At 44.3% G+C, this 26,056-nt stretch overlaps 1 protein-coding gene and 1 long non-coding RNA gene across 3 annotated transcripts in view; one reads left to right on the top strand and one right to left on the bottom strand.

The window, feature by feature from the left end:
• Positions 1 to 4,611: 4,611 nt before the first annotated feature.
• On the top strand, positions 4,612 to 5,434 carry LOC122788858. The gene is made up of 2 exons (XR_006362750.1): positions 4,612 to 5,089; positions 5,124 to 5,434. It is a non-coding gene; the product is annotated as an uncharacterized LOC122788858 (long non-coding RNA).
• BLOC1S2 (biogenesis of lysosomal organelles complex 1 subunit 2) overlaps positions 5,084 to 26,056 on the bottom strand; it is a 164,965-nt gene continuing 143,992 nt past the window's right edge. For both annotated transcript variants that reach the window (XM_044055756.1, XM_044055757.1), the window contains exon 5: positions 5,084 to 7,818. In XM_044055756.1, the coding sequence (XP_043911691.1) occupies positions 7,787 to 7,818 (32 nt within the window). In that variant the 3' untranslated portion in view covers positions 5,084 to 7,786. The remainder of the gene's footprint in view (positions 7,819 to 26,056) is intronic.

The raw sequence follows: 26,056 nt of genomic DNA, 5'->3' as shown, positions 1-26,056 counted from the left end.
TGTAGTACTGGCTGCAATACGTGTAGCTGTTTGGAGGTTGTGGGATACCCCTTCGCTTTGGGGGCATATGCCAGGTCATAAAATATCAGTTTTGTATGACTGAAAGGACCCATTTGTCTGAGATGATGCATGTCCACAAAGCAAGACGGTGAGAGTTATGTACTGATAGAGAGAGGGGTGTGGGGGTTTTAAAGTTGGCAGGTAGTCCGATACTACTTGCTCTGTCTTGAAAGGGTGGCCTCTGGCTAGAGAAGGGGGAAAAGCTCTGGCAGGAGTAGGTTACTACCTGGTTGTTTTTTTCTGGGCCTTGTGGGAGCAGCAGGGCGAGCGTGCTTTCTAATAAACTGAGTTTTAGCTTGGTAATTTGTTTTAAACACTGATTTTCCAGATACAAGTTGAGCGCATGCAGATGGCTGCACAAGGTTTTGGGCACAAAAGCCTGGCAAATGAAGCAGGCCTTGTAGTCGTTCGACCTAAACAAAACAAAAAAAAAAAAAGACACTGAGGCCATCCTTGTGGGGTATCTGATGGCCGCACGTACACTTGCCGTTTCTGGATGACATGAACAGGCATTAATATAAAGAAAATGACTGAAAAGGTTCCCCAATGGACCACTTATCTGATTTCTCGAAATCAGACGGCCGGGATGGCAGATCACCTGACATTTGACTGGCGGCTGAGAAGTTCTGAGGGCTGGTGTGTGCAGACGTCACCTTTATGGCCCACATTCCACTAGCAAAGTCAGATGTCCCACGCACCATACAATGACTGAAAACTTCTGTATACTGGTCGGCTCTTCAGGCAGCAAGAAGAGTAAACCCATATGTGATGAATACTGCAACATAAGAATAGAAGGACATCAGAATTTGTGTTAGCTTGCTTTTTCTGAAGGATATGAAATCTGAAACTCAAATGTCACCATTTAGTGACTTTAATCCTTAGATCATTCCAGTGATGTCAAAAACAATTTTTATGATGAACAGACCAAAAACATGATGCGAAAATCTGTACAGTTGAGAGACATGCTTCTCAGTCTTAACAAAACTCACTACAGATGCTTATCCTAACTCACGTTTGAGAAACAGATGCTAAGAAATTAACTTGCAAGCAAATCCTGACAGGTGAATGTTAACACCCAATTTGAGGTTACATAATTGTGTTATGGTTTACAGAGACCAGTCATAATTCTTGGAACTTTGTAGGAGCAAGAGTGGTTTTATAGCTTTTAAAGCTGCAATACCCAGCAGCGTCACATAAAGCAGAAGCCAAGTGCACCACTCACCAGCCAACAGCTTTAAAGCGGTTATACGAAGTTACACTACCATAAAAAAAGTTAGTGTGAAAAGAAAAGTGAATTACAGCTTTTAAAGCTGCTGCAACTTAAGGGTTCTGAGCTGGCTGCTGAGTGTATTCCAGTGTTACACAACAAAATAACAGCTCTGAAAGATGCTTAACTTGTTATACACCTCACTGATGTTAGAGAAATGAAGTTAAAGCTTACTGTATTGTGCTTCATTTACTGCAAGACGTTCACATCCTAGTCTGACTAGGAAAAATACTGGGTTTAAACTAGATACTTTTTTTTATTACAACTCTTTTTTATATTATACAAGCTAAATACCTTTCATAGTTTTAAAGTGCAATTTTATCGAGACTAGTCTTAAGCATTTTATACACAGTATTTTTATGTTATGCATGCTAAATGGTTACCATTACTATTAAAGTGCAATTTTATCTGATAGTATTCTAAGGATTTTACTTTACAAGATGGACTCCAAACACCAATAGTTCACTATAATGCTATCAGCAGACAATGCACAGCTTTCCATTGTAGTTTTATAGCTGATAAGTATGGAATGTGGCAAGATATTATAAAAGATAGTACAGCTGTGCAAAATCTTGCCACAACAGTAGATGTCCTTCCCTTCACTATTGCAATGTTCTTTACAGTACGATCTCCTGCAAAGGATAGCCCAATATCTGGCTAGGGCCATCTACTTAGATATCCAGGAGGAGATGGTTTGCTTGAAAATGGCGAAACCCAAAGTCTTCGGATGAAAAGAAACAAAAAGGTGGTCAGACTTAGAATGGTCTTAGTTTTACCCAAACACCTGAGCTGTCTGTGCATATCCAAAGTATGAAAGAGCCTCTCACTAGCAGACTGTGAAGTAAAAAAAGGGAGGATGTTGTACTGCATGATTTAAGAACTCATTAACAACCTTCGGCATAAAAGAAAGATTACTATAGAGAGACACCCTGCTTCTGTGAAGCACCAAAAAAAGGAGCGATGACCATAAGGGCCTGAAGCTTAGAAACCCTCCAAGAGCAGCAAGTAACAAGGCAGTCTTCCAGGTACAGTATTACAGAGAAGCTGAAACTGCAGGTTCAAAAGGAGTCTGATCAATTTTTCCAAAACAATATTAAAAGTCCCAATGATGAGGAATAAGGCTTCCTTGGGGGCTCAAGATGTAGGATACCTTTTAAGAAATTGTGTGACCTCAAAACGAGATTCCAAAGGAGGAATCCGGGGAAGACTGGCAGAAATAGCTGACAAATGGGCTTTCACAGAAGAATAGGCAGCTCACACAAATAGGACAGAAGCAAGCAAAAAAAAAAAAAAAAAAAAAAAACAAAAAGAGAGACCTCCACTGAAAATAGGTCATGGCTACGAGCATGGCACCAAACAGAACATTTTTTTTTCCATTTGGACATACAAGACTTTCTGGTTGTGGGTTTTCTTACGTCCTGTTAAATCCTTAGCACATCCTCAGGAAAGAAGTGCCTAAAAGGGATCAAAACCATACTGCTCACAGAGTCAGTTGAAGGTTGGACAAATGAGAATGGATGAGACCCCTTATCCTGTGAGAAGAGATCTAACTGGTGAGTAACTTGTGGTGACTGACATTGGCCAGATGCATTAAGAGGGTGAACTAGTGCAGTCTGCACCAAATAGGAGTCACTAGCAAGATTTTTGAGGAGTCCAGCTGAATCATCTGCAGGACATTTGGAAGTAGGAGAAGAGGAAAGAGAGAAACATCCCTTTCCAAAGGAAAGGGCATCCACCTTCCATGCCACATGGCATGGCACCCTGGAACAGTAAAGAGGAAGTTGCCTGTTCAGAGGGGAGGCAGAAAGATCTACCCGAGGAATACCCCACCAATAGGTTATGTTCAAAAGCACTTCTCTGTGGAGCAACCATTCGTCTACCCATGTTTTGGGGATCTGCTCAGTAGTCTGCCATTAGATTGTGCTCTGAAGGAATATACACTGCCTAAAAAGTTAGCCAACAGCCAGATCCCAGGCCTGAAGAGCAAGCCTGCAAAGAAGGTAAACCTCAGTGTCCCCCTTCTTGTTGAAATACCACATCACTGAGGCATTGTCTGTGTAAACCTTGAGGGGGCTGCAGAGAACATGGGATGAAAAAGCACCAAGGACCAGAATCTGAGCTTTCATCTCTTTGATATTGCTATGATCTGACATTTAATGAGGAGGGCAGAGATGCTGAACTTTCAGATGACCAAAGGAAGCCCAAGTATCAGTGAACAGTTCAGAAGCTGAAAGGGCAGTCCTGGGTTGAGGACAAGTTGCTGAATCCACCAAATTCCCCTTTTAAACAAGGAAGAAGAGGTACTCTGAAATTCAGAAGGTGGGAATACTGAAGCCAAACTGACGTGAGGTACCACTGAAGCTTCCTCATGTGCAGTCTTGCAACAGTGAGCACTGGAATAGAAGAGGCCATGAATCCCAGGGCTCAAAGAAACTCGCTGGCTGGAATTGCAGGCAGAGGAAGAGAATGAAATAAAAGTGTCAAAGACAAAACTTTTGGAGGTGGAAAACAGGTAAACACTAGCAACTGTCTGAATCCTGCAGCCTAGATGCACATGATCCTGGGGAAGAGTCAGAACAGAAATTTGGAAGTTGACAGTGAAGCCCAGATTTTGAGGGAGAGACATGGTGAACTCCAGGGCCTGTAACCGACAACTGGGAGAAGGAGCCTGAACAGGTTATCTAGACAAGGAAAAATCAGAATGCCCTGAAGCCTCACAGGAGCTAGGCATTTTGCGAATAGACTTGGGGCAGTACAGAGGCCAATAAGCAAAGTAGAGAATTGAAAATGAGAGGAAGAAACAAAGAAATGCAAAGACTTCCTGAAAACAGGATGAATAGTAATATGAAGGTAAGCATTCTTCAGACCCAAGGACACCAGAAATGTCTGGTAGAGCAACAGAGGAAATATGGTTTGAAAAGAAAGCATCAGAAAGTAAGAAATCTTGAGAAAGATGTTGAGTAAGGAGAGATTCAGAACAGACCTCCAAGTACCTTCCTTTCAAGGAACCAGGAACATTCTAGCATAGAATCCCTTTCCTACTTGGGGCTAAATTGTCCTTTGATCCACCAGAGACCCAGGAACCTCTTAAGAAATCAAAAAGCTTCTCTTGAGGAGGTTGGGGAATCCCTGAAAAAGCAGGGAGAGACTTCCACACTATAAAGTAACCTTCACGGATGATGGCTACACCCCAAAAATCTTAAGTAATAAGTTACCAGTTTTGAAAAGAGAGGGAGAGACAAAAAACAGATGAATCTAGCTGAGGGTTGTGCGGGGGGGGGGGGGGCGCGGAAATGTCAGAGAGAGGCAAGGGGTCATAAAAAGGAGGCTTTTGGGCCACAGAAGCCTGAGAAGACTTTGCAATAGGAGCTCACCTACCTCCCTCCCTGCCTTTAGTGGCCTGAAGAGGCTGCCTACCAACAAAAGCAGGCCTAGCAAGATATTTCCTCTAAAACTTAGGGTTGGGAAACACAAAAATATATTTAAGGTCTTGCAAGGCTTTACCTTTTTCTTGAAAAGATTTAAACATGGAAGCAGAACAGTATGAAAGAGTTTTTAACTATCCAAAGAAGCATCCAGTAATTTGGCCTTAATCTAATGATTACAGACGAGGTCAAGAATAACGCCCCATGACAGATCCAAAGGCAGCACCTCTGGAAGAGGCATTAGCAGTGTCATAGCTGCACTTAGTACAGTGGCAAGCCACACAAAAGGTACAACCCAAAACAGAGAGAGCAGAAGACTTTCCTTCAGAACCAAAAGGTACAACCCAAAACAGAGAGAGCAGAACCAAAAGGTACAACCCAAAACAGAGAGAGCAGAAGACTTTCCTTCAGAATCAGGCATGGCAGAAGTAACCTGACAAGTCTGTGCGATCAAGGTCAAAGCATACCTGGTCATGCAGGGCCTGGTGTTAGTGGCCCTAAAGGCCAAGGTGGCAGCAGTATAAACCTTCTTTCTGATCCTCTCCATAGCCCTACTATCTTTATATGAAGGCAGGAGCTTGGTAAATGGAAAAAAAACTTAGAAGGCCTGCCACAGGAGACTGACAATACAGCAAGATCAACAGAAGGACGCAAACAGGAATTGACAATCCTCAGGAGCCTTCTAAAACATGTCGGGTTTTTTAGGACCAGGGGGCTGAGAATCAGGAGTCTTAGAAGCAGCTATAAGGTGACAAAGCAGCAAATACAGCAGGTGCTGCAGAAGATTTTAGGGTGTCCACCGGAAGCAACTCATAATACCGCTTCTGGAGGTCAGACACCTGAGAAGAATTCCACTTAAAATATTCCATCATTCTGGCAACTGTGCCCCAAAAAGATAGCTCCTCAAAAGGGGATGCAGGGCGAATGGACTTCTCTTCAACAGATCCATAAACCAGAGGAGAAGGCATCTCGGAAGAGCAAGACCAGGACCCTTCATCAGACTTAGAAACCTCATCTGAGGAATCAGGTTCCCTGGGCACTCTGGAAGGAGATGAAGTCCAAGTGGGGAATAGGCACAAACCCCATGGGGAAGCTTCAGGGTCATCAAGGCATTAAACAGGCACTGAGTAAACTCCTGCCATTCCCTTCGAGGGTCCTTAGGATGTACAGATGTATGTTTAGGCTTCTGTTTTTTTCTAGTTAGGGATGTCAGCTGTAACAAACACTGGAGGTTCTGAACCCTGATGACATGCAGTAAGTTTACCTAGGACCTCTTGCATGACCAGAATCCATCTAGGGCCCTCTGAGATAATCAACTGCAGTTCACCCTCAACATCGAGAGCAGATGCCTGCAAAGCCTCAAGAGGACATGGAAAGGAGGAATCCGAAGTAGCCAATGGATGGCCTACATAGCTATCACCCACTTCTAGAGAGACATCTGGTGGAGGATAGACAGCCAAAGAATCTGGCCAAGATTTCTTGGCCTTCTTACCCAGCAGGAGTACTTTGGGGTTAATGGAGTCCACCATGCTAACCAGAGCTAAATGCTTAAGCCACTGGTTTTCAAGACAGAAGCAGTTCGTCTTCCCTGACCATTTAACGGTCTTGGGCACAAACACCTTGCAAATACTACAGGAGGTAGAGTCATGGGAAGCACCCAAACAAGAGAGACTGTTTGTGACTATATTTTTTGGGAATCCGTCTCCCACACTGATTTTCCCTTCTTGGATGACATCAACTTCAGGTAACCAAAATAAAACAAAACAGAAAAAAGACCCCAATGGGGCACTTATCGGATGGCTAGGTATTAAGCACAGCAAAGGGCATTCAGACAGAGTGATAGCAGTGTTCTGAATGGCAGCTGAGAAGTTCTGGGAAACTGCATTCATACATCACCTTTATGCCCTATGTCCTGTGCAAGGAGCATAGGTGCAATGTACTATGCTTACAGCATCTAAAAGCATTGGTATACTGGTCGGACGTTGGGCTATCCTTGGCAGGAGAACTCTATAGTTAAGAATATTGCAACAGTGATGCAGGAAGACATCCACAAACACTAACAACCGGGGGTACAAAGAAACACAAAAATAAATTGTGACATGAAGCTGTATACAGCACAGAAAGGAGTGCTTTGCAAAAGGTATAGTTGCTGCTACTTTGTTCTGAAATGAAATGCAGTGCACAGAAATAGTAAAAACTGAGATTGCTTTTCTTATTAGGCAAATTAATCCTTGTGGAGTTTTTTCAGCTATAAACTTAGAAGGAAATGCATTATAAAATAGATGATTTGGGGCAGCTTAAATTGAGCATCTCTGTTTTGAGAGCAGAAAGGGAACTAAATTATCTGCAAAACACCAAGGGCAGATAGAAAATTACTCCAGGTGAACAGTAATGAAGTCTGCATTAACCAATAGACTTAAAGCAGTAAAGTAACTGTGTCCTCATGTTGCCCCAACTGCTGATTACACAAAAGTTGTATCTGACAGTATATAACATTCCTGCACTATTAAATCTGTGTTCAGTTCACAACAGGAAGAGGAGTGCATTGGGTATTACAAACGGGCAGTGCCAACTAAAGTGCTAATCTGGCGTGCTTCTGCCAGCCAATAAGACCTCCAGTTTCATCATCAAGCAGGGTACTTCTAGGCACTAAAAAGGAGACGCAGGCACGTGCTCACATTTACTTGCACACACACTTGCACACACACCAAATGAAATTATCCTGTTTTCTCTTCAGAAATATCCTCCTTCTCTAGAGGAGAAAAAAAATCATCCAGTTCAATAGATACGGGATTGGGGACAGAAAGACCCCCATCTCCCCAAAGTAGAGACAGAGACATGCACAATCTACTATCTCACAATCTGCGCACAAAGCAGAATCACAATCCGTGGTTTTCCTGACATCACTATCTGTGCTTGCAGAGATCTTCAGTGTAACAGTCCAGCTTCTTGTCCTTGTCCAGAGCTTCAACAACATGCAAACAAGGCACTCAAAGAACTAAATGTCAGTCTTTGCTTCTTACAGCAGTACAGCTCATCTTTTTTCCAGCTTTTTAAATTTTGCTTCTGCAAAAGAAAGAAAAAGTAGTCATGTGAAATGCTCAGCTTACAAGATTGGAGGCAAGAATTATAGACAGTGCTTCTAAACACAAGACTCCAAAATCGGTCTCTCCCTGCCCCCTCCCCAACATCCAAACCATTCCCAGCAGGAGGGAAATGGCCACTGCTACAACATAGTTTTCAGAATATTCACTTCTAGCAAGTTGCTTCAATTTGTATTCAAACTGAGAATGTAACACTAAATACACACATTCATACAAATTATAGCAAGTACCAGAATAAAAGTACAGTTTTGTACCTACCATAAATGTAGATGTTAGAGTGTATACCCTGCTACAGTCATCACACTTGGGTTATCCTGCCATCAGGCGGTTCCGCAGTCGGCCCGAATTCCAAAGTCTTGGTCCGGCGTTGGTTACTGTCGCTTCTTCCCTGTCAGTGCGCCAGGGGTATACAAGGGACATCCAACGCCATTTTCTTCAGTTTTTCTTGCCCCAGATGTCAGGTGCCCCCCTAAAAAGGTGGACAGTAGATAGTACCAATAATAAAAGAAGTGTAGCACAAACAAAACATCCCTCCAGCTATAAGCAAATACACCACAAAGGTTGTATCAGAATCTAAGGTATGGAAAGGTTTTAGTTAGGTTAGAGGGGATGGAGGGAGGGTAACCTGGACTGCAGCAGGGTATACACTCGAACATCCACATTTATGGTAGGTACAAAACTGTACTATGTTCATCGAGTTACCCTGCTGCAGTCATCACACTTGGGTTGAATCCCAAAGCTAAGGATGGGAGGTGGAGTCAAACAGGATTAGAGGAGGCTAGGAGGCCCTGCAAACTGCAGTGGCAAAGCCAGCTCTAGTCTTAGAGTAAAGTGGTAAGTGATAGTGTTTGGTAAAGGTGTGTACTGAACTCCAAGTTGCAGCTTCCAGAATATCCTTGGTTGGCACCCCCCTGAGGAAGGCTGTAGATGTAGCTGCTGCCCTGGTAGAGTGGGGCCTTATGCTAGCAGGAAAGTACAGTTGTATACACTTACCATAAATGTAGATGTTAGTGTCTTCACTGTTGCAGTCTTCACTGTAGGGTTCTTCCTGCCGGCAGGCAGCCCTCGGTCGGCCAGAATCCCAAAGTCTGGGTCCGGCATCGGCTGTTCAGTCATGCTCCCTGACATCAGAGCGCCAGGAGTACAAAGCTGCCAGCCGACGCCATGTTCTCCAGTTTTTCTTGCCCCAGATGTCAGATGCCCAAAAGTGAAGGCTAATAGTAAAACAAAAATGTAACATACAACAAACCCCATAATCTGTAGCAAATGCACCTCAGAAGGGTGAAGTAGGAAACCACACTAATGAAAGTATAAGAGGGGACAGGAGGGTGCGTAACCCAGACTGCAACAGTGAAGACACTCGAACAATTACATTTATGGTAAGTGTACACAACTGTACTATGTTCATCGTGTTTCACTGTTGCAGTCATCACTGTAGGGTTGAATCCCAAAGCTGAGATAAAGGGTGGTGGTTATAGAGTAGAAGGGGCGGCTAGAAGGCCCTGCAAGACTGCAGAAGCAAAGCCTTCCCTAGACTTGGAGTAAAGAGGGAGATTATAGTGCTTAGAGAAAGTACGCACTGAACTTCAAGTTGCAGCTTCCAAAATATCTTTGGTAGGTACTCCCCTGAGAGAGGCAGCTGAAGTAGCAGCAGCTCTGGTAGAGTGAGTCCTAATTTTTCCTGGGATTTGCTTTCCATGATGAGAGTAACAAAATCTGATTCCATGAGCAATCCATTTAGAAATGGTCTGTTTTGAAATAGCTTTGCCTTGGGAATTTGTTGCATAAGAAACAAACAGTTGCTCTGTTTTCCTGATATCCTTGGTTCTGTCCAGGTAAAAACGAAGTTGCCTGTGTACATCCAAGGAATGTAAGATCCTTTCCCCCTTATTTTGTGGATTAGTGAAAAAAGTAGCCAGGTGAATAGTTTGATTTAACGCCACTTTGGAAACCACTTTAGGCATGAAAGTAGGATTAGTCCTTAAAGACACCCTACCTTGGTGAAAAATAATATATGGTTCCACAGCCATGAGTGCTTGTAACTCAGACTCTCCTGGCTGAAGTCAAAGCCAGTAGGATAGCGGTCTTCCATGATAAATGCTTAATATCAGATGTGGCAGCAGGCTTTTGAGGCAGAGTGAGTTTTTCCAGAACATAGTTGAGGTCCCAGGCAGGTATGGGTGGTGTCCTAGGGGGCCTTAAATTCTTTGCTCCTCTGAGATATTCTTTCAGAAGTGGATGCGAAAAGATTGGAGGATCTGTATTGTAATGTGCAGAGATAGCAGAGGCATGTATTTTTATGGAGGAGAAGGATAAACCCTTACGTAGCATGTCTGTCAGGTAATGTAAAATCAATGGGATATTAGGAATGAGAGGATCAGAATCCTGAGCATGCATCCAGGTGCAAAATCTCTTCCATTTACCTGCAAAAGATTTTCTAGTGCTAGGCCGTCTGGCTTCTAAGATGACATCCATGACCTGTTTGGGAAGGGCAGGATTAATCATAGACCCTGAATTCACCAGGCTGCCAGGCAGTGAGTTTTGATATGAGAGTGCAGAACCTGGCCCTGGTGTTGGGACAAAAGATTTGGAATCTGAGGCAAAATCCAAGGAGGCTCCAGGGATAGATTCATCAGTGTTGAGTACCAAAATTGACGAGGCCAATTTGGGGCCAGTAAAATCATCTTGGGTTTGTCCTGCTTGATCTTTAATAACACCCGTGGAAGAAGAGGTAGTGGAGGAAAGGCATACCCAGAGAGGTTTTTCCAACTGAAGGAGAGCATCCACTTTCCATGCTAGTTTGTGAAATGTCCTTGCGCAAAAAATCTGTAACTGGTGGTTGAGAGGGGATGCAAATAGATCTATGTCCGGGCAGCCCTAGGCTTCTGTAATCATCTTGAATATTTGGGTGTCTAGCATCCACACGTGTGGGTCTGACAGGTTCCTGCTCAGGCTGTCTGCCAGAATATTTTGTTTCCCTGTCAGGAACTGAGCTTGTAGATCCACTTTGCAAACTAGAGCTATGTTCCATAGAGTCATGGCTAGTCTGCAAAGGGGGTAGGAGTGTGAACCCCCTTGCTTATGTACCACATAACTGTGGTGTTGTCTGTCCATATCAGTAGTTGTCCTGGCTGTAGAAGATCCCCGAAAGCCAAGAGGGTATTCTGTACAGCTAACATCTCTTAAATTGATATGTAGGTACTTCTGATCCTCTGTCCAAAAACCTTGCAGGCCTTTCCCCTGCAAGTGGGCTCCCCATGCATAATCCGAGGCGTCCGTGGTTAACACTTGGCTGGCTGGAGGCAGACTGAAGGCTTTCCCTTTGTTGTGAAGACATGCCATGGTCCACCAATGGAATTCCTTTTGTAGGCAAGGCAAGACAGCAATGTGTGTGTCTAGACTGTGGCAATGCTGGGACCACACACTTTTTAGGTACCATTGTATTTTTCCTCATATGTAGTCTTGCATTTGGTATGAGAAGGATGCAGGAGGCCATGTAACCCAAAGCCTACAGGAATTTCCTTGCAGTTAGCCAAGACATTAATGCCAAGGTTTTGAAAGTTGAAGCCAGTTGTAGTTGTTTTTCAGATGTCAGGAATGCCATCTGGGTTGTTGTGTTTAGAAGAGCACCCAGAAAAGTTATCTGTTGTGTGGGTGTCAAATTTGACTTTATGTTCACAGTGAATTCCAGGTACTTGAGTAGATTTTGAACAAATTCCAGGTGCTGGAGTAAGACATCCTTGCTGTCTGCTTGAATAAGGCAGTTGTCCAGATAAGGGTAAATTTGAATTCCCTTGAGTCTGCAATAAGCTACTACTGGTGCCAGGCACTTGGTGAAGACCCTGGGTGCAGTAGACAAGCCAAAGGGCAGCGCAGAGAATTGGTAATGTTTCGAGCCGGCCTTGAACCTGAGGTATTTCCTGCACTCCTGTCTGATAGGGATGTGTAGGTAAGCCTCCTTTAAATCCAATGTCACCATCCATGCATTTTTGCTCAACATTGGCAGGAGCTGCAGCAGAGTAAGCATCTTGAACTTTGGTATCTCCAGGAAAGTATTTAAGACTGACAGATCTAGGATGGGTCTCCATGAATTTTGTTTTCTGGGAACTAGAAAGAGCCTTGGGATCCCACATGGTTTAATGCCTCTGCCCATTGGTGTTTTGAATCTGTAACCACTTGAAACTACATCCAGAACCCACTTGTCTTGGGTTATGCAAGTCCAATTTTGTTGAATTTCTATAAGATTGAGGTCTGCTGAGGCCTGTCCAAGCTGGGAAAGTACCTTTGCCTTATCCTCCATTTTCTTTATCACCTCTTCAGCCTTAGCCCCAAACAAAACATTATGCTGAACAGGAGCATCCAGTTGGTTAGTAAGTCCTCCGCCATTTTAAGCAGCTGTTTCTGAGATTTGGGTCCTGAATCAGAAGAGGCCTGAGCTGGTGTCTTTGATTTAGAAGTCTTTGCCTTTGTCTTTGCCTTTATCAGAAGCTGTGTAGGCCTGAGAACCCCCTCGGAAGCCGGTACCTGCACAGAGGCTCCGGACCCATCCGAGGGAGCATTGTCCGAAGGTCCTGCAGCTGGAGTACTCAAAGGCCTAGTTGGCTCCTTGTAGGAGTCCGTTTCGGCAATCGGTTCTGAAATGGCCGACGACAGGGGCTGCGAAAGCACCTCACTGACGAAGGCCGAACCTGTAGCTGGCTCTGCTTGTAAACCGTCGTCTGATTTGGACCTCGGAGGCCTGTCCTTATCCTTGCGTCGTTTGTGAACTCCGGTAGTCGGAAGCGTGTCGGATGACATTTTATAATTAAATTGCCTGCCAAAGTAGTGAAAAGCAAAATCGTACCTCCGCTTAATAGTACGTTGGTTAAATCTAGCACAAAACAGACCACTAGCTACGTCGTGGTCAGGGCCTAAACAAATACAGTAAGAGTGGAAATCCTTATGAGGTATTTGCTTCCCACAAGAAATACAATTATTAACTTTTTCTGACATCGGACTGGAGCAAGAAAAAAGTTTCCCCAACGGGGTACTTAGCTTTGAGAAGTAAGTCTTTGGACTGAAGCACGAAAAAATATCAGGAGTCAGCCGACCGGCACTTGCGAACTGCTTCCACCACACGGCAAGAAAGACTGGAGAACATGGCGTCGGCTGGCAGCTTTGTACTCCTGGCGCTCTGACATCAGGGAGCATGACTGAACAGCCGACGCCGGACCCAGACTTTGGGATTCTGGCCGACCGAGGGCTGCCTGCCAGCAGGAAGAACCCTACAGTGATGACTGCAACAGTGAAACACGATGAACCAGAAAGGCTCATCCAGACTCTGCTACACTTTGCTGTGAAGGAAAGGTTAGTTTGCTTTTATTTTTTGTATTACTGTATTGCCCTCATCCAGACTCTGCTACACGAAGGAAAGGTTAGTTTGCTTTTATTTTTTGTATTACTGTATTGCCTTTCTATATTTTGAATACTGTAGTTTGTTTTCTTTACCTTGTGTTTTGCTTGCATTCTGTTTTAACAGCATATTAAAACTTCAAGAGAGACCACAGCTCTCTCTGTTCTGAGTCAGGCAGAATTTTTTCCCGCCCTCCTACCCATTTAAGTTGTCTTGTTAAATACCACTGTCTTTCTAGTTGCCTGCCTCTTATATTAATCTGACCATATATCTCATTTCTCACTACTTTCACTGACTGGCTTATGTGACTAATCACAAAATCATCATTTTTGAAATCCCACCCCTTCAATTATTTAAATTTATTGGCCATCCTACAGTATTTCATAGTACCAAAATAAAAAAGTGACCACCCCTTTCAATCCATCTTGCTGTTTTAAAAATAGTAACTCTCCACTAAACCTTAACTTTTTAAACAGTTAAAACTCAAGTTACCTACTTTCACATCTAACTTCTCTAGTGCACACTGCAGAGTGCATTCTTTTCAATCTTACCTTTAAGCATCCCTGTGACTAGCACTTTCTCTAATACCTGCTGGAAAGCACTAGGAAGCCTTAAACTCATACAAACACTGAACTCTCCTTGTTAACAAAGAGAAATTAATAGTAGGCACTAAACAGCCTATAATTGCAAAGTACCTTGCTAAGGAAACAGCTCCTATACTTTACAAAGAAAAAAAAAAAGCCCCAAACCAGGCATGTCCAAGGGTCAGCTTCCGGTGATTTCTCCTGTCCACCTGGTGAATCTGGGCATACTGGGGCAATGCAGCAATTGCCTCATGTACACAGACAACCCTCTCCTCCTACCACCCAACACTACAACCTGTGAGAGATGCACTTACATAGCCAAAATGGAAGCAAAGCTCTCTCCACCCAAGATTGTGCTAAACAGTCAAGAGGAGAAGGTTAACACCCACACTACACCTCAAGCAACACATAGCCCTTCTAAACCCGCACCACCAACACCCACATATAGCAACACTAAATCCACATATGCAGAGGCCCTTAACTGTAACCTGCCCAAGCAACAAAGACCTCTGAAGCTGAAACGCAAACAAACACCAATCACAACCAATGTGTCACATAGTTCACAACACCAGTGTGCCACCCAGCAACAGCCCCTAAGGCAAGACAATGTACCTAACACTTTAGTCATAGGTGACTCTATAGTCCGGCACACTGATGTCCCTCTCACCAGGTTGAATAAGGAGAAAATTACAGTCAGCTGCCTGTCGGGTGCCAGGATCCGCCACAACACATGCACTCAAGTCACTCCAACAAGTACAAATATGACTCTGTCACTGTCCATGTTGGAGTGAATGACTTGAGACGTACCTTCCTGGACTACATGAAAAGAGACATGGAAGAGCTCTCGGATCATGTGGCCCAGGCAGGTATGACCCTAGCCCTGAGTAGCATCCTGCCTTCACCCAGAATGATACCACAATACAAGGATAAAATGATTGACTTCAACAATTGGCTAAGCTTATGGTGTCATTCAAAGGGGATCCAGTATCTGTCTGCCTGGGATGACATGATTGACAGACCACGATGCTTTGCCAGAGATGGTCTGCACCTGTCGCCCCTGGAATTCAGGTTACTGGCCAAGGCTCTTGCCACCCCTATAGTGCCTTTTTTAGGCAAACTTCAAAGAACAAAACCACCACCGTAACTGGTACAAGCATGCAAAATCTGAAGGTAATGCTACTCAATGCTAGAAGTCTAAACCTCAAAATGCACTCTCGAGGCACTCCTAAAAATGGAGAACATAGATATCTGTGCAGTAACTGAGACCTGGTTCAAGGCTCCAGAGAGCACCCCTGCAATACCAGGCTACAACTCTTACCACACTTTTCAGCCACCAAACCAGGACCGAAACACTAAAGGTGGAGGAGTGTCAATATTCACCAAGGATATTCACACCACCAGGCTAGTTGGCCAACACAATGTGTCTGAAATTCTCCAAGTGCAACTAACACTAGGTAAGACTGCAATCCAAATTGTAGCTTGCTACAGATCCCCACCATACCCCAAGATTCTCACTACACCTTTCTAAACATACTGGAAAATATTAAGATAGAACCAAACACCCTAATACTGGGTGATTTTAACTACCCTGCCATTAACTGGGAAAACTACTCATGTCCCAACACCTTTAGAACGGTTCTTGGAATTCATAAATTCCAACGCCCTGGATCAACTAATCCATAGTCCCACCAGGGCTCCAATATCCTAGACCTAGTCATTACCAACATGGGAAATTGATGCTCCACATCTATGGTCACCCCTCGTTAGTCAGGTCTGACCATAAGCTAATCACCCTTAACATCCACATCCCACCCCCAACCCCCAGTAAAGAAACCACCATAAAAACTTCTCCAAAGCCAACTTCATGCTACTCAAGTCAGAAGTGACAAACTTCATGACACACATGCAGACGGAACTGAAAGTTCAACTGCTGAATCCTACACTAAGGCACTGTACGAGCACATCCACTCATGCATGAATTGTGCCATCCCAAATAGAACCAAAATGCTCTCATCCAAAAAAGGAAGCCAATCTGGTGGTCCCCTGCCATAAACAAACTTTACAAGAAAACGAAGAAACCTTTGCAGTAAAGAGGAAAATCCCAGGATGCAAAACTCCTTACTAGCCTCAGTAAGAAACTGAGATGCCTCATAAAATCCTCCAAAGCTAGTCACGAAAATGAAATTGCCAAAGATTCCAAAGACAACCACAAAGCATTCTATAACTATGTCAAGAATCTAAATGGCAATGCTCAGATCTGCTCTGAGCTAAAACAGAATGGCATTAAATATACTGATCTGAAGGATATTGCCAATATCCTGGCAGATCGATTCAGTGCCAACTTTACCCCCCTCTCACCCCCTAAATGGCCCATCTCAATACTGGAAGATTGCCAAATTCCAGTAATAACGGCCACACAGGTACAAAACGCACTCTCTAAAGCCAAGAATACAGCATCCATGGGACCAGATGACATCCCGGGCTGTGTACTACATGAACTACAATATGAACTGGCACCTCACCTAAGTGTCATGTTTAATCATAGCCTCACCTCAGGTTTCGTGCCCACTGAGTGGCGCAGAGCTACAGTTATCCCAATCCACAAGGGGGGATCCACCTTGGATCCCGGAAACTACCGTCCCATCAGTCTGACAAGCCTTATCTGCAAGGCCATGGAGCGTATTATCATGGAACTTATAAACAAAGACATTGGCAACCTTCAAACACTGGACCCCACCCAGTTTGGGTTTGTGAAGGGCCGATCTTGTCTCCTGAACCTGATTGACTTCTTTGAATCAGTCTCCAGAGCCATGGACAAGGGTAAGGTGGTCCACACAGCCTATCTAGACCTTGCCAAGGCCTTTGACACCATCCCCCACTCTGGAATCATAGATAAACTTACGAAGTTGGGCATTAATCCCTATGTCACCCAATGGGTTGCTAAATGGCTTACTGATAGAACCCACACTGTAAAAGTAGCAGACTCCAAATCCAGCTCCAGACAAGTGACAAGTGGAGTACCTCAGGGTTCAGTCCTGGGGCCGCTCTTGTTTGGCATCTACTTCTCAAGTACAGATCAACACTAAGGGACTCTGGCTAACAAAGTTTGCAGATGACTGCAAACTGGGAGCCATTATTGAATCCCCAAATGATGTGGATACTCTACAAAAGGGCCTTACAGAAACAGATGCTTGGTGCCAGAGCCATGGGCTCAAGCTCAATGCCAAGAAATGTATTGTTATCCCCTTTGGGAAAAAACATGTATCCATGAATTACCATATAGGTGGCAGTACACTCAACACAGAAAGTGTGATAAGAGACTTAGGGACACAGGTGGACAGTGGTCTCACTTTCGATAACCACATCACCACAACAGTCAGGAAATCCTTCTATGTGGCACACCTCATCACGAAGGGCTTTTCATCCAGAAAAAAGGAGGTCATTGTCCAACTGTACTCATCCCTCATTAGACCCATTACAGAATACAACGCCCCATTTGGTATGTACCTCTCAAGACATCTGCAACAACTGGAAAGGCCTCAGAAATACCTCACTAAAAGAATCACAGGCCTAAAGCAGATGCCCTACGCTGACCGCCTTAAAAAACTCCAGCTATACTCTGTCGCATATCATCTACTTAGACTCTGGAATAGATTGCCCATACATGTCAAGCAGAGTGCCTCTTTGGACCTCTTCAAGAGGAACCTTGACGATTGGATGGGAGAAAGGAAATTCACCCCAGGGATCACGTCAGTCGCCCTGCTAGACAGGGGTCCAGGAAATTAAATAATGTGGGAAGAAATAAGCCAGGGAATAGTTATGGCTAGGCTTGTATAGGCCCTAGGGCTGATAGCCTAGTACCAACCTATGAACATCTGGTTTTCCATGGTGGGTGTAGCAAAAACGTATGCAATGTCCTAGCCATTTGGAAATGGTCCATTTTGAGATGGATACAAAAAGCTGGTCAGATTTTCTGAAGACCTTAGTTTTATCCAAATAGTAGCGTAGCTGCCTGTGAATGTCCAAGGAATGCAGGAGTCTTTCTACTTTGTTCTGTGGATTTGGAAAGAAAGTGGGTAAATGGATGGTTTGATTTAGAGCCACACTGGATACCACCTTAGGCATAAAAGAGGGGTTAGTTTGTAGAGAAACTCTGTCTTTATGACAAATGAGGAAAGGCTCTACTGCCATAAGTGCCTGAAGCTCTGAGACTCTTCTGGCTGAAGTAATCACTAGCAGCAGGGCAGTCTTCCATGATATAAACTAAGTCAGCTGAGAAAGCTGGCTCAAAAGGAGGTAATGTAAGTTTTTCCAGAACAAAATTAAAGGTCCCAAGTTTGTGTTGGTGCTCTCCTGGGAGGCCTAATATTTTTGGCCCCTCTGAGAAACTGCCTTAGAAGTGGATGTGAAAATAAGGGAGGATCCGTGTTGTAGTGAGCTGAAATAGCTGAGGTGTGGATCTTAATATATGAAAAAGAAAGCCCTTTGTGTAACATTTTGGTTAGATATTGTAGAATCTGAGGTATGTACGGCTGAAGGGTATTTTGGCCTTTAGCTTGGTTCCAGGCGCAAAACCTTTTCCATTTGTCTGAGTAAGCTTTCCTTGTGCTGGGCCTCCTGGCCTCCAGAATTACATCCATAACAGCTTGTGAAGGAGGAGCTGGCTGGTTGCTTAGGGGATTTGCCATGCAGCCAAATGTAAGGTTTTGAGCTGGCTGTGTAGAATGTGACTGTCTTGCTGTGTGAGCAGATGAGTAATTTGTGGTAAAATCCATGGTGGGCCCTAAGCCATATTCCTTAATAGTGGGTACCAGTGCTGGCGTGGCCAGTCTGGGGCAATGAGTATCATTCGGGGTCTGTCCATCCTGACTTTCAGCAGCACCTTTGTGAGAAGGGGCAATGGAGGGAAAGCATATACTGTCAGCATTTTCCAACTGAATGAGAGTGCGGTCACTTTCCAAGCTTGATGGTGAAATGTCCTTGTGCAAAATTTTGGTAGCGGATAGACCTGTTTGCCAGCCCCCAAAACTATGTCTGGGAGCCCCCATTTTTGAGTTATCATTGCAAATACTTGTGGATCCAGTTTCCACTCGTGAGGATCCTTGACATTCCTGCTTAGGTCGTCTGCGAATGTGTTCTTTTTTTCCTGGCAGGAATTGAGCTTGTAATTGAACTAGGTACACCAGTGCTGTGTTCCACAAGGTCATTGCTTGCCTGCATAGAGGGTAGGAGTGTGTACCGCCTTGTTTGTTTATGTACCACATTACTGTGGTGTTGTCTGTCCTTATTATAAGTTGTCCTGATGTAAGAGGTCCTTGAAGGCTGTCAGGGCATTCTGTACAGCGAGCATTTCTTTTTGATTGATGTGCAGATTTCTTTGATCTGCAATCCATATGCCTTGAACGCATAGTCCTGCCATGTGTGTCCCCCAGGCATAGTCCGAGGCATCTGTTGTCATAATTTGCCTGGCTGGGGGGTAAGGTGAAAGGCTGACCCTTGTTGAGGTGACATGCCTGTGACCACCATAGAAACTCCTGTTGAAGGCAGGGAATGAGAGGTATCGTTGTTTCCAAGCTGTGGCTGTGTTATCATTGTGTCCAAGCTGTGGCTGTGTTGAGACCATACGCTTTTTAGATACCATTGTAATTTCCTCATATGCAGTTTTGCAAATGGTATTAGTAGTATGCAAGATTCCATGAAGCCCAAGGCCTGCAGAATTTTTCTTGCAGGGAGTTGGGTCTTTGTTGCCATTGTTTTGAAGTATTGAGTCAGTTGTAGATGTTTGTCTGGCCCAGATAAGTCATCTGGGCTGTTGTATTCAAGCTGGCACCCAGGAATGTCATATTTTGTGAGGGCACTAGTTTTGATTTCTTTTAGTTTACTGTGTACCCTAGGCAACTTAAAAGATGTTTTACAAAAGCCAGATGTTGTAAGAGAATGTCCTTGCTTTCTGCTTGGATGAGGCAGTCGTCCAGGTATGGATATATTTTAATTCCTCTTTGTCTGCAGTATGCAATTACTGGTGCCAGGCATTTTGTGAAAACCCTGGGAACAGTAGATAAGCCAAAGGGCACTGCAGAGAATTGGTAATGGGTTGAATCTGCAATAAAACGGAGGTATCTTCTGCAATTTTGTCTGACAGGGACATGCAGGTATGCCTCCTTGAGGTCCAACGTTACTAGCCAAGCTTTCTTGCCAAACATGGGAAGAAGCTGCTGTAGTGTTAGCATCTTTAATTTGGGTACTTGCAAGAAGGTATTTAGAATTGAAAGGTCCAGTATAGGTCTCCAAGCATTGTCCTTTCTGGGGACTAGAAACAGCCTTGAGTAAAATCCTTGGCCTTGCTCCTGTGTAGGTACCAGTTGAATGGCTCTCATGTCCATGAGAGCTGTAATTTGTTTTTGTGCCTCTACCCATTGATTGTGGCAGGTCTGGCATTCCTTTTATCCTTGGCAAGGTGTGGAAATGGAATCTGTATCCTTGTGAGACAATGTCTAGGACCCATTTGTCTTTTGTGACGATATGCCAGTTGTCAACAAAGTGCTAATTTTCCTCCCAAGGGAGCTGCCAAGAGAGTTTTGCTTGGCAGTTTGAGGGTTAAGTCATTGTGTTTGCCTTCTAGTAGTTTGGGACCTGTCTTCTCCTCCCCTCTGTGTTGCAGTGCCCCATTGGCGAGGTTTGTAAGGGATTTGTGCTTGTCCTCAGCCCCTTGGGCGCCTGTATTTACCCCTCTGTGGTCTGTCAGAAGCTGGAAAGGACCAATTTTTTGTTGGCCAATTTCTGCTGAAGCGTGGGGGTTGTACCTGTAAGAAATCTTTGACAGTCTGCATAGATTTTGCCTTATCCTCCATTTTCTTCAAAACCTCTTCTGCTTTAGCCCCAAATAAGACATCCTGCTGTAAGGGTGCATCTAGTGACTTTGCTTTAACATGATCAGGCAGAGTTTGTTCCTTTAGCCAAGCATGCCTACGCAGTAACAGCTGCTCTACAGGAAGCTTCCAAGGAATCAAATCAACATTGTAAAGTATGTTTACCCACCTGTTCAGCTGCATGCAACATTATCCTGCATTTCCTTGATTTCAGACTGTTGAGGGTGCGTGCTCATCTTTTGTTTTATTTGGGACATTAGGAATTGTTGGTATTTAAGCATGTGAAATTGACAATTTAGTGCTCTCATAACTAGAGTAGTGGAGGTGCAAACCTTCTTCCCCCACCTATCTAGTGCTCTGGAGTCCCTTTCAGAGGGTATAGGATTTTTAGCCATAGACGCCTTAGCCCCTTTGGGACTCTGGGAGATAGTCTCTGGATCTGGATCAGCAACAGGGCTTTTGTAAAGGAATTTGTGCGAGTCAGGCACTCTATAGTATCCATCTGGCTTGGCTGGAGCTGGAGGCAGAGAATCTGGATTTAGACCAGATTGTAAGTAAACATCATCCACAATGTCTAAAACTGGGGGGATAGCAAGAGGTGTGTGCTGGGGGAGTAAAAAACTCTCGGAGCCTTTTCTTTGGTCGGAGTAGTCCTGACCTTCCCAGTGGAAATGTTCCCTCATGGTATGTAAGGTTTCCCCAAAGGAATAATCTTCAGGGGGAGAAGCTGAGGGAATGGAATCTTCAGCATCACAATCTTCATAATGGGGAAAGGAGAAATCCTGTTCCTCCAAGGAGCCTGAGGAAATAGACACTTGATCAGAGGAGGCATAATCCTCCTCTTGTCTAGGCCTTTTGTCGGGGGGGTGGGTGGGAACCCCTGATCAAAGAAATCAAATCTTCAGCCATTTTAAGCATCTGTTTCTTAGGCATGGGGCCTTGAACTGGAGACTGAAGTGCAGTCTTTCATTTTAGAGGAGTCTTAAGCTTAGCATAACATTTTATGGTGAGAGTAGTCAGTCTGAAGACACCTTCTGAAACTGAAGGTGTTTCTACAGCACCGGCTTCTCCTTCTGCAATGTCGTCGGTAGGGCCTAAAGAAAAAGGCTGCGTCAGCCTAGAACTCTCTGCTAGAGAATCCGAAGCAGTCTGGGATTCCAATTCTGCGGTAGTCAGGGGCTGTGTAGGCGCCTCACTGAAAACCGGAGAACTGGCGACCGGCCCAGCCGAGGCCTCGGAGTCTGGCTTGGATCTAGGCTGCCTGTCTTTATCTTTGCTTTTTTTATGCACGCCGGTAGTCGGTTGCTCCAACGGCATAGTGTAATTAAATTTCCTACCGAAGTAGTGTCGTGCGAAATCAAAGCGTCGCTTTATAGTTCACTTATTGAACCTAGCACAAAACTGACAACCAGTGACGTCGTGGTCTGGGCCTAGGCAAGGTATACAATAAGAATGAAAGTCCTTAGGAGGTATTTGCTTCCCACAAGAAATGCAATTAACTTTTTCTGACATCAGACTGAGGCAAGAAAAGGTTCCCCAATGGGGTACTTAGCTTTGAAGACTTCAGACTGAAACTCTATTCGAAAATCTCAGGTGTCGGCCGACCGGCACTTGCGCGGCAAGAAAGACTGAAGAAAATGGTGTCTGATGCCTCTTATATACCCCTGGTGCACTGACGTCAGGGAAGAAGCGACAGCAACCGACACCAGACCAAGACTTTGGAATTCGGGCCGACTGCGGGACCGCCTGACAGCAGGATAACCCACGTGTGATGACTGCAGCAGGGTAACACGATGAACATCAACATATTTCAACCAATTCAAATCCAAAGAAAGACAGTAGGAAGGTATCCACAGTAACATAGGGTTCTCCCCCTCTCTCTAGAAGACAAATGTTACCATCTGCACCTTGCAGAGCTGCACTTTTGTTCAGGGAGGATTTGTGCACCAGTAAAACTGCAGAACCCCAAGGGATTAAATCTATCCACAGTAGTGTACAGTTATAACAGCATCTCAATTAGTACTGACTGGTCAAAGCTAGCCCTGCTACTGGCTTGATATCCAACTAACATCAAATATCAATAAATAAATAAATGTCAATAACTTGGAGCATTTGGTAGGCATGGGGTGGACGACAGCATGTGGCAAGCATATCAGACAAAACTGCAGTTTCTCATATACCCTGAGAAAAATACTTAAACACAAGCATATGCAGATCTACAAAAGCCAACTCAATGGAACAAGCCATTTAGGCAAGATTTGTTTGGTCAGAGTGTGCCCCTGCTTGACATACAAGACAAGCAAGGTTGACTGGAATGCGAGATTTCTAGAAGTCTAAACACGCAGGAACCAAAGTTATCCAGATGCATTCAAGCTACTCAAAAGTGCTGTTTCCCCTGTCTTTCTGATGAGAAGACAAAACAGTTGTACATACTGATTCTAAGAAACGTATTAAACTACTAGATTAATCAGGTCACACAAATTACAGTTGTGTAGCTACCCTAAATGTAGATGTTCAAGTGTATTCACTGTTGCAGTCATTACTCTTGGGTTATCCTGCTGGCAAGTTACCCTCAGTTGGCCAGAATTCCAAAGTCTAGGTCCGGCGTCAGTTGCTGTCGCCTCTTCCCTGACGTCAGTGCACCAGGGGTATAAAAGATGCAGCCGACGCCATTTTCTTCAGTTTTTCTTGCCCCAGATGTCAGGTGCCCCCAAACTGGTAGGCTGAAAAAAACATGCCAATAAAAATGCATGCACAAAAATAACATTTCCTTCATCTACAAGCAAATACACCAAAAAGGTTGTATAGGATGGAGAAGTGCAGATAAGTCCCAGCAAAGAAAAGGGGGATGGTGGGTGGGTAACCAGGACTGCAACCGTGAATAAACTCTAACATCTACATTTACGGTAGGTACACAACTGTACTATGTTCATCATGTTTCACTGTTGCAGTCATTACTCTTGGGTTGAATCCCAAAGCTGAGGAAGGGCATCTGGGCTAAATAGGGTTAGGAGAGGCTATGAGGCCCTGCAGAACTGCAGTGGCAAAGTCTGCTCTGGACTTGGAGTAAAGAGGTAAGTGGTAATGCTTTATGAAGGTGTGCACTGAACAACAAGTTGCAGCCTCAAGATATCTTTGGTTAGTACTCCTCTAAGGAAGGCTGCTGAAGTGGCTGCTGCTCTGGTGGAATGAGGCCTAATGCCCTTAGGCACTGATTTGCCATGTTGAAAATAGCAGAAACGGATGCAATTGCCTATCCATTTAGAAATGGTCTGTTTTGAGATGGCCTTTCCTTGTGATCCTGCAGCATATGACACTAAAAGTTGCTCAGTCTTTCTGAAAGCTTTAGTTCTGTCCAAGTAGAAGCGTAACTGCCTGTGTATGTCCAAAGAATGCAGAATTTTCTCACCCTTGTTCTGTGGGTTAGGATAAAAGGTAGGCAAGTGAATGGTTTGGTTAAGGGCCACACTGGACACCACCTTAGGCATAAAATGTAAGGTTTGTCCTCGGAGAAACTCTGTCTGGATGAAAAATGATGAAAGGTTCCACAGCCATGAGTGCTTGTAACTCAGAGACTCGCCTTGCAGAGGTTATTGCTAGGAGCAGAGCTGTTTTTCAGGATAAGAATTTAATACCTGCTGTTGATGCTGGCTCGAAAGGAGGCAGTGTCAGTTTTTCCAAAACATAATTGAGGTCCCAGGCCAGAACTGGTGCTCTCCTTGGAGGTCTAATGTTTTTGGCCCCTCTGAGGTACTGCCTTATTAAGGGATGAGAAAAGATAGGTGGTTCCGTATTGTAATGGGCTGAAATGGCAGAGGCATGGATCTTAATTGTTGAGAAAGAAAGGCCTTTGTTTAGCATCTCAGTTTCGGAGGGATATTTGGTACACACGCGTCACTGCCTTTCCTGGTTCCAAGCACAGAATCTCTTCCATTTTTCTGCAGAAGATTTTCTGGTACTGGGCCTCCAAGATAACATCCATAACAGCTTTTGAAAGAGGAGTGTTCTGAATGGCTACATTATCCGCCATGCTGCCAGATTTAAAGGTCCTGAGTTGGCTGTGCAGGATCCGATTGTTTTGTTGGGTCAGTAAGTGAGAAGTTTGAGGCAATATCCATGCTGGACCTTGAGACAAGCTCTTTAGGATTGGGTACCAGTGCTGGCGTGGCCAGTCTGGTGCAATCAGTATCATTTTTGGCTTCTCTTGTCTGACCTTTAGGAGTACCCTGGGAAGGACAGGCAGTGGGGGAAAAGCATATACCTTTAGATTTTTCCAGCTGAAGGATAGGGCGTCCACTTTCCATGCTTGCTTGTGATAAATCCTTGTGCAAAATCTCTGCAATTGGCAGTTGAGGGGAGGCGAATAGATCTATGTCTGGGCATCCCCATTTCCTTATTATCATGCTGAAGACTTGTGGATCCAGTTTCCATTCGTGGGGATCCATGAGGTTTCTGCTTAGTTTGTCTGCCAGAGTATTTGTTTTTCCTGGCAGGAATTGTGCTTGCAGATGAACTTGAAAAGCCAATGCTGTGTCCCATAAGGTCATTGCTTATCTGCAGAGGGGGTAGGAATGTGTACCTCCCTGCTTGTTTATGTACCACATGACCGTAGTGTTGTCCGTCTTTATCAGTAACGGTCCTGGATGAAGCAGGTCCTTGAAAGCTGTCAGGGCATTTTGAACAGCTAGCATCTCTTTTTGATTGATGTGAAGATGCATCTGGTTTGCAGGCCATGTGCCCTGAATACATTTTCCTGCCATATGGGCCCCCCAGGCATAATCAGATGCATCCGTTGTCAGTGTCTGGCTGTGGGTAATCTGAATGGCAGATCCTTGTTGTGGTGACAGGCTTCTGCCCACCATCGAAACTCCTGTTGCAGGCAGGGAATGAGTGCAATTACTGTCTCCAGGCTGTGGCAATGCTGAGTTCAAACACTTTTTAGATATGATTGTAGCTTCCTCATATGCAGTCTGGCATATGGAATTAGTAGAATGCAAGATGCCATGAAACCCAAGGCCTGCAGGATTTTCCTTGCAGATAAGTGGGTTTTTGTTGCCAATTTCTTGAAGTAAGTAGTCAGTTGCTTTTGTTTGTCTGGCGTGAGATAAGCCATCTGGGCAGTTGTATTTAAGCTTGCATCCAGGAATATTATCTCTTGAGAGGGCACTAGTTTTGATTTCTTTTCGTTTACTGTGTACCCTAGGCCAATTAGTAATCTTTTTACAAACGCCAGATGCTTCAGAAGAATGTCTGTTCTCTGCTTGAATTAGGCAGTCGTCCAAGTATGGATATATTTGAATTCCTTTTTGTCTGCAAAACCCAATTTCTGGTGCCAGGCATTTTGTGAAGACCCTG

The sequence above is a fragment of the Protopterus annectens genome, chromosome 14.part0, assembly GCF_019279795.1.
Source record: "Protopterus annectens isolate FY-2018-M chromosome 14.part0, PAN1.0, whole genome shotgun sequence".
NCBI lineage: Eukaryota > Metazoa > Chordata > Ceratodontiformes > Protopteridae > Protopterus > Protopterus annectens.
The sequence above is the reverse complement of the archived record's forward strand: the minus strand, read 5'-3'. Positions and strand labels throughout refer to the sequence as shown.